The sequence below is a fragment of the Bacillus rossius genome, chromosome 14 (assembly GCF_032445375.1).
Source record: "Bacillus rossius redtenbacheri isolate Brsri chromosome 14, Brsri_v3, whole genome shotgun sequence".
NCBI classification, from domain to species: domain Eukaryota; kingdom Metazoa; phylum Arthropoda; class Insecta; order Phasmatodea; family Bacillidae; genus Bacillus; species Bacillus rossius.
Window position 1 is genome coordinate 47,675,614 of NC_086341.1, and position 9,548 is coordinate 47,685,161.

A 9,548-nucleotide genomic window follows, 5' to 3' on the forward strand; every position below is an offset into this window, starting at 1 on the left:
CTCGGGGGAAGTGCCCCCAGACCCCCCGCTTTAATACAGGGGGGGGGGGGGGGGGGCATGCTTCTTAGCACCCCCCATACACAAATCCTGGCTACGCTACTGCCTCCTAGTGACGTCTGGAAACCTGCCTCAAGTCTCGCTTCCGTTCCACCACCCGAAACACTTGTGCAACAGTCAAGGAGTATACTGCACGCAGTTGTGTGTATCATGTACTATTGCGTCTTGCCAATTCTGGACAAAGGTACATGCTAACGTTATCTACAATTTAACATTTTGGGAATATTTTCATAGAAAAAATTTTATATTTTGGCAAATTGCTTAGCATTCACCTCACACGTTAGAAGCAATTGTAAAGTTTCAACCAATGGGCACTAAATAAAACATGTTTAATCTCCGTTTTAAAATACTTCATCAAAAGACTACCAAACGGAAGCCACGAGACTTACAAGGAGTGTGGAGTTGGCCTCCCCAGCACAAAGACGTTCTGGAACTGTGGAGTCACTGCGAATGCTACAGGATGTCTTGTAATGTGGCCCCACGAACACGAATCACATCACAGAGTGATTCCTCATCACACCACTTAGGCAGAACCTCGGGCTGGCCATTCTGACTCCAGTTATTCACAGTTTCCCTAATATCCCTACACACATTTGCTGGGATAATTACTTACCATAGGTCATAACCCATGTATTGTAGAATATTTTTATTAGTATATGGCATCCTGGTGAACATAAGTTGTTGTCACTAGTGCCTTTTCTAAAAACTAGTGTTCAAACTGAGGTCCTGTTAAACCATATGAAATTAAAACCACTCTAGCATGAATCTATATAAATAAAAAAATGTAAATGTCCGTTCAAAAACTTAAATCTCTGAAAGTTCTCCACTGATTGTTTTAAAATTTTTAAACAACGATGCATTCAAACATGAGTGTGTCTTAATATCCATTTCAAACCTATGACAGGTAAAACGATAGATAAAAAAAAAAAGGGTATACACAAAAACATATATTTTTTTATACATGTATACAGACATTGAGCTATAGATACAGGTATGTAGAGGAAAGGGAGATACAGAGAGATAAGAGAGATAGATAAGTATAGATATAGAGATAGAGATATACAGAGAGAGAGAGAATTAGAAAGCGAGAGATGCTTTGTACATGTGTACCTACTTACACCAGATTAGAAAAAATAAAACGCACGCCGGACACCAGCTAGTTTGAAATAAAAGGTCACTGCTATGAACCACAGCGGGATGCACCTTCTTGCCCTTGCTACGGTCGCGCTCCGTGGCGTCGCCGGCGTGCGAGGGGGCCGTGCTCTCCTCCGGCGCGGCGGGCAGGCGCGGGGGGAACCCGAACTGCTCCATCTCGCGCCGCAGCTTGTCCGCGCACGCCTTGATGGGCATGCCCGTGCAGTGGAACGCAAACGGGAACAGCACCCGCTTGCCGCGCAGCCGCTGGTACCGCACTGCGAACTGCACAAACCACCACGCTCCGGCTGCTCCTGCCCTCTTGCCGCTCGGCTGCATTTCATTTCATTCCTCGCGACTGCCTGAGGACAGTGTCGTCTGAGTGTTTTATCTACTCACTATCTTTACACCCACAACTTTGCCGAGCTCATTTGGAAATAACCAAAATACTGTAAAGTTTTAAGGAAAGGACGAGATACGTTTGAAATCATGCAAGGGAATTCAATCATCACAGTTTGAAAAGTCAGCTCTATACAACATCACTTACAAAAATTGCTAAATCCATAAATATGCTACATTGTACAAACAGAATCAAATACCAAGTTTCAAAAGGAATTACAATTAATAATCCAAATCTCATAATTTTTATTAATACAAGTAAGAATCAACATAAGCTACTTCTATGCTTGTCGCCATACTAAAAAAACTGTGATGGCTTGCTAGTCTGACAGTGCTGTAGTCATTATGTGTGTCAACGAACTTCATGCAGCTATAGCTCTTAAAAACAAAACATAAAATTTTTGCAATGAAAAAGTATTGCTTGCTCCTCTTTTCAAAAGTCATCTCACAACACCCAAATAATATTAGAAATAATACATTTTGACGATTTCAGGTTTCCCTACTTCGAAAACACAAGTCCCTTAACACACTTTTATCCAGTGTATATCAATGTGGTCACTCACTCCGTCATTTACATATGTTTGTTCCAGCTAAAACATTTTCGCAAATTTTTCTCTAATTTCTAAGTTATAAGGATAATGTTTATATATATATGGCTAAGAAACAACTTTAGTGACTTTTGATGAGTAACTATTTATGACGTGAAACTTCTTTGCTGAGAGGGCTACAATTTTCGAGCGTTACGAAAATTCAGATCGCTTGATGGGAATAGATAGGTATATAGAGAGGTAAAAATTATGCAGCATACTTGCACACTTTCTTACTTAAATATATAATTTTTTGATCTGCGACCTCAGCCAAAGAGAATTATGTTTCCTATTTTATAATGTATGTAATAAGCAAGAAGTCTCACTTCTGTCACACGTGTACTTTATAGTTGTAAAGAAGAAGTGAAAAGTTTCCACCCAGTTGTGGGCCACCCTGTACAGACGAGAAGCCACACGTCGCACTAGTCTCAGCCTGGCTCCCTCTGTGTCGAATACCACGAAGCTAACCTACTAGCTTGCATGCCAGAGATAGAAACATCAGAGACTCGCAGGAAATAACACTGGCAGCATCAAGTTTAGAAAACCAATAATGTGTTCCTTGCAACATAACAAAGTTATCTTCTCAGCATTCAACAAAACTTAAATATGTGCTCCCTCTGTCATGAGAATACACAAGTACTAGAACAATTCTATAGCCATTTAGAAAATTCCTTGACATCAGGTATTTCATAATCTTCCAATTGTTCTTCATCCCAGGCCTCTTGGACGATAAAGTGGACGAGCCACAGACCGTCAATTGCCCCTTGGATGATAAGGTGTACGAGCCACAGACAGTCGACTACCCTTTGGACGATAAAGTGGACAAGTCACAGAAGTGGACTGCCCCTTGGACAATAAAGTGGACGAGCCACAAGACTGTCAACTGTCCCTTGGATGATAAGGTGTACGAGCCACAGACAGTCGACTACCCTTTGGACGATAAAGTGGACACGTCACAGAAGTTGACTGCCCCTTGGACAATAAAGTGGACGAGCCACAAGACCGTCAACTGTCCCTTGGATGATAAAGTGGACTTGCCACACAGTCGACAGCCTCTACAACGGTAAAGCGGACTCACCTCGCACTTGGACAGGGTGAAGGTGTGTCCCAGGTGCAGCCGGCCGTTCATGTACGGGAACGGGAACGTGGTGAGGAACTTGGCGTCGGGCGAGGTCCTGGGTTCGGCTGGAGCGTCCACCTCGTGTATCTTCTCCCGCTCCCACCTCGCCTGCACCTCGGCCTCGATGCGCTGCAGGTACCGCACTTTGAACGTGCCCTTGCGGTCCGGGGCAGCTGCGGCCTGGGCCAACAAGCCCACGTATCATACCCAGTTTGTATCATGGCAGATTAAAAAATTATATTTTTTGAAGTGAAACTTTTTTGGGCACGAGAGTAAAATTTTAAGGCAGAAATTTAATGCAACGTGATCGTGAAACGTTGTGAAACGTTTCTTACGCGAAAAGGACAGAGAATAGGTACTTCCCAAAGAGAGATAAAGAGAGCACTATACTATATAAGTTGCTGGGCTCATTTTAGTTCTACTCTTTGTGCGATGATTCGTCCTCGCCCCCAAAAAAACCCTGAGAGGAATAGATGAATGAAAGAATACGACAGAGTGTGTGTGCATGCGCTTGTTTCAGAAAATAGCTATAGGTATCCTTACCGTCAGCTGTGAGTGCCTTAAATTTTATATTTGCTACCAGCGCGCCCGCGTTCCTCCTTGTTCAACCAGGAGCGTAGAGAGCGCTGTTGAGACAGTCCCAGCATTTCCCGCATAGATAGCGCTACCTGTTATGAATTTTCTAATTTCGTTCAGAGATTTGGCATGTTCCAAATGGGAGAATTGTTTGAAGAAACAGTAACATGCACAGGTTTTTCTATAAAGCGTATATCAAGAGTGAGTAATATTTATTGTTAGTTAATTCTTATTAGATATTGTCTTCTTTCTGTCTTTCTGCCATTTTACCCCTTACAATATAATTACGAGTGAAGGTTTGAATTGCCAAAGAAGTTTCATTTCTATTACGTGTACTGAGTTACACATGCTCTTTTTTTTAACATTTGTCACATGCCTAACCACGGCTCAAGGCCTTGGATGGTAGGCACTATACAACTAACACAAATACATAAATGACAAAGACATAACAATACTAAAGACAAAACAATTAACACAAAAAAAAGAACAAAAACCAACAAACAATAATTAAAGTTACAGATAACAAAAAATTTAACATGAAAACTTATAAATTAAAAAACATAGTTTATACAACATATTATTATTATATCCCCAAAAAATATATACGGTATTTATTTAAAATTGAAATAGCAGTATTTAAAATTTATTTTATTTATCAGTTAGAGGGAAATAACTAGGAGTAGTTCTGTATAAAATATCATTAGTCCTAGTTAATGTGGATAATGAAGGCTTCTGATGCTGTTGAATATCTGTATTGTCAAGTAGATTATTGCAGGTAATGTTATTAACGTAGCAGTTATCTGACTTGCCACTGTCTGTTATAGTAAGGTTATTCCAAATAACAGAGCCATACTCTAGTTTGAATCTCACCAAAGCTATATAAAGACTGAAGTATTGAATCTAAGTTAGATGCATTAAAAGAAATATATTTAACTAGCTGCCCGACCCGGCTTCGCACGGCTATACTAATGGAAAAAAATTAAGCCACATCACCCATTTACAGTAATGGTAAATAATAAAAAAATCAGTGAAAATTTATTACAATGCTGTATAATGTACCGGAGAGAAAATGAATAGCACCGATGGTTTCCCGACTCGTGCACGCAACGTACAACTGATGTACCCGTACTTCGCTACGGCAGTCTACAGGCAGATCACTCTTGCGCCGCTCATTATACTTGCCCCTCCTTGTGGGTACGCCACTGCCGCGCGATGCCCGTTGCCATGGAGACGCAGAAGGCATGAACAATACAAAATCCTGTTGCCTTGTTTTAACCACCCATGGGATCTAATTTTCGGAAAATGTCATCCTGCGTAACATAAGGAACATTACTGTGAAGTTTCAAGTCTGTAAAATATAAATACTTGAAAAAAAAGGGTAATTTTTGATATTTAGATACCAGCTAAATTTCAACGGTGATGAGGACTGCACTAACAATGAAATAGTCGTTGTCATAGAGACAAATGAAGCATCAACAAAGCAACAGCCGTTGCCATGGTGATTTCCTACCAAAAAATAGAAATTTTGATATATTACCCCCCCCCCCCCCCTCCGAAACTACCCTTGGGATCGGATTTCCGCAGAATCCGTTCTTAGTGAGCGTCTACATCACAAAATGAATAATTATGCTAAATTTCAAGTCAATTGGGTTTATAGTTTTAGAGATCTCGTGATGAGTGAGTCAGTGAGTGGTATTTCGCTTTTATAAATCGCAATAAATTAAAATTGCGACTATAATTTGAGATTTAAACTATCCTATCTCTCAAGTTGGATCGAACTGCACATGGTGTGCGAATTTTATTATAATCGGTTAAGTGGTTTAGGAGTCCATTGAGGACAAACATTGTGACACGAGATTTATATATATTAAGATTAGAGCTAATGTTCTATTAGCATTAGATCTGTGTGTTTCAATATGATTATGAAAGAAAAGTTTAGTATCAAGCAAGATACGTCAATAACACAATACAATTTTACAATAGCTTGACTATCTAGTTTATAATCAAATTCAATAGGATGATTTTTTCTTGAGAAAGTTATGGTAGTAGTTTTTTCGTACTATCATAAGTTGTTAAATTTGGGAAAACTCTTCTACTGCCGAGTGGCAGACCCGCGGAACTCGACACGTCAGGGTGATGGTACTCTTCCGGCCCAACGCTCTCGGCTGGAACGCCCGGCAGAAGCTACCGGCGATGGGGTCCCGTCTCCTCTCGTTCCGGCCGATGCATTTCCACTACGGTTCAGAACCGGGAATTCCCGGTACTTCTGATGTAATAAAAGATCCAGGAATTTAATTTTGATTCTCGGTTCCTTCGATACTTTCGGGGCTCAACATCGACAGCATAATATTTTGTTTGTATTGGGCGCTAAGGTTACTACAGCTCTGGCGAGGCGAGTGATGCAGGCCGGGTGAGAGGGGGGGAGTCTGCGCTCCTCTGTCGCCAGGCGGTGCTCAGGCTGCTGTGCATGCCAGCGCCCGTGGCTACTGCGCCGGTATTCTCTACATACCCATCTTTCATCTTTGAAGCTTGTTATGAAAAGAAGAAAAATTATTTTAAGTTAACAATTCTGTGATTTGCATTTGTTAAAACAATTATTTGTTTTAATTTTTTTTTTTTTTTTTTCAAAGTTAAAGATTGACGGTAAGAATGAGAATACAGTGATTTTTTCACGTAAATAAATACTTTTTGCAATGAAAAATTGTAACACAAAGATTTATCTTTTTATTTTGGTCACTAATACTTATTTAATAATTCAAAACTAAACTATTCAACTAACTATTCAATCACCGACTGATTTACCATTAATAAAAAAAAACTACCTAGCACCGAAAGTACTGGGAAATCTCGGTTCCGTTAAAGACTAGTGCCAAAATTCCCGGTTCTGAAAATACGGTTCCGAATATCCCAGCTTCTACATGACATACTAAATACCCTGATTACAATTTGTCTGCATGTTTTAATAAACTTTTTACGTGTGCATGATGAGAGAGTTATTTTTTTTAACTGTCAACAGTAGCACGCGGTTAATTATTTGTCTCAGCCGTACCCAAACTGGTTCACTGACCTACTTTTGGCATTATAGTGTCAAGGAAAAGATTTAAAACCGTTAGTCATTTAAAAAACCAGCATTGATGAGGGTCAGCCGTATAGTTTGATGCAGCAGATAATGTTTTCAAAGAAATTGTTTTGTTGGTGTTTTTATATTTGCATACAGTATTAACTTATACAATGCAAGTGGAAAAGATGTGATCATCTTATGCTGAGATAAACACACTTGCTACATGCAAGCAACATGTAGTAAAGCATTAAGCTGTTTTTCCTAGAGTTAGATAACACACACCAATGAAAAAAATATTTGTAAAAACATTTTGAACCAAATAACCTAAATATCATGTATTTTTGGGTGTTGAAACCATTTTGGTATCCATTTTTTTTATCACCAACAGTTCACTCCCAATAAGACATTAACTATACAGGTATATTTAAACAAAATAGGGGAAATTAAAAATTAAAAATTGAAAAATCAGTTTTTTTTTTAAATTAAGTTACAATGAGTACCACTCAAAATAATATTAAATAACTGAATGTGAATATTAGGTGTTTTTTTTTCTCTCTCCCCCTCTTCACGGTAAAATTCCTTGCATAGCTTTTTATTCGATGTGATGCATTTTGTTGTTCTCTGTGAAGCGACCAATAGTAATCACCCATCATCTTGGTATTCCAGCATCCCTGGCATCAAGTCTTCCTGCATTTGCCGCTTCCCCCACAGTTTCACAGATCACGCAGTCATCAGTGAACAGTCTGTTTGCTACCCGATTCCTCCCCAACATCGTTCATCATGACTAGGAACAGCAGGGGCCCATAATGCTCCCTTGTAGTACCCTCAGGAAGTCCCCTGACCCTTATTCACCACCCTCTATCAGACTATCAAACTTCTCCTTCACCTTCTTATGTGGTACCCTATCGAAAACCTCCTCAAAATCACTAAACTTTGTGTCTATCTGTTTGCCATCACCCACTGTCTCCACCAAGTTCTTCTGCAGTCCAGCCATCTGCGTATTACAGGATAAACCCTTCCTACAGACGTGTTCCCTCTCATCCATCCATTCCAGATCTCCAATTTTTCCTACAATATACCTCATTATCAGTTTTTCCATCACCTTCCCTGCACTCAACGTTATGCTGACAGGCCTATAATTTTCTGGTTTAGCCTTGTCTCCGCCTCCCTTGAATAGACACCATCACTGCCTCCTTCCGTTGCCTTGGCAGCTGTCCCTCCTCCAGTGGCTGCGAGTATAGTACTTCCAAGTATCGACAGACCTACTTCCCTCCTAATTTCAGGTGGCTGTTTCCTATCCCATCGGGACCAGCCGCCTTCGTCCCCTTTAGTCCTACCCACCTCCCTTATCACCTCCTCTTTATTTACTGGTCTCTCTCCCCTTGGCTACACGCCTTGTGCTCCAAACCATACCTCCCTTTCTACAGAAACAGATTATGTTTCCGCCCATAACGCTTGCCGCATGATTGTTAAGGATGGTATTAACATTTACGCAGTCAAAATCTATGTTGTTATTGAATCGCGTTCTATACAAATCCCACAATAAAAAATTGAATTTAAAAAATTGTTAGCGGCAAAAAAAAACTGTTAAGAAAGTGCCTTGGTTCGTATCTAGCAAGCATATTGAAGGTTATTACTTTCAAGCTAAATATACATTTATAAAAAGAACATAAAAAGTATTTAGAATAAAGTAAAACGTACCATTTTTTTTTTGTAAAAAATTTAATAAATTTAAAACCTTTACACCAAACCTAATTGAAATTAATGACAGTGCCTCCTATTACATCACTTTTTACGAGCATGCGTCTATTTGACCTAAGAACGCATAAATCATAACACAACTAGACATTGAACCAAAGATGAATTTCTGTAGCATTTAACACAAGCGGGGACTGTAGCAGACAAGGTCTTCTATCTTCAGTATAGTTTCACTGCAATTTGCTAAAAAATTGTACGATGTATTTCAATTGATACCTTCCATCAGGACTAAAGTATATTTTAAAACAGTGAAAATTGAATGATCCTACAAACGTTACTCGATGGTAGGGTATGGCAAAGTAAACATTGTCGATACAGATGCATTTTTTTTTTTTTTTTACATTATACGTGCCCTACAGTTTGATGCCAATTGGTCAATGGTTCATTGTGCTTCGATGTAATCATCATTTTAAATTCGTAGGTATTAAATTATCAGCATGTAAATTTCTCACCCATGCCTTACCCGGGACTCGAACCCAGGACCCCTCGCACCGTAAGCCGGTGTGCATCCGACTACGCTACAGAGGTCGGCGATATAGATGCATAAGTGGATATATGTGTAGAATGTGACGTCGTCTGGCCGACGACCACCCCAGAGCCCGACCTGCACCCGCCAGTATACGCTCCCGCTAACGGAACACACCCCTGGCCATGGCCCACCCGAGTCAGGCGAGCCGAACAGCAATTAAAGGCAAAACCGCGGAAACCTGAGTAGACAAGAGAAGAACCATACCCATTCCTCCTGAAACATTAAATTAGGATTTTAGCGACAGTAAAATCTCTTCCAGACACATCCGTTTAGAGTCTAGCGTAATGAGGTCACGCCTGGCGCGAGAGAGGCCGAGCCTCCCTCGGA

The 9,548-nt window shown here is 40.2% G+C and overlaps 1 protein-coding gene across 1 annotated transcript in view; it reads right to left on the minus strand.

The window, feature by feature from the left end:
• Positions 1-8,784, minus strand: part of LOC134538897 (leucine--tRNA ligase, cytoplasmic) — a 42,124-nt gene extending 33,340 nt beyond the window's left edge. The window contains exons 1-3 of the mRNA XM_063380503.1: positions 8,636-8,784; positions 3,256-3,477; positions 1,261-1,476 (exon numbers count right to left, since the gene is read on the minus strand). Of these exons, the coding sequence (XP_063236573.1) occupies positions 1,261-1,476; positions 3,256-3,477; positions 8,636-8,638 (441 nt within the window). The 5' untranslated portion in view covers positions 8,639-8,784. The remainder of the gene's footprint in view (positions 1-1,260; positions 1,477-3,255; positions 3,478-8,635) is intronic.
• Between the last annotated feature and the right edge of the window lie 764 nt (positions 8,785-9,548).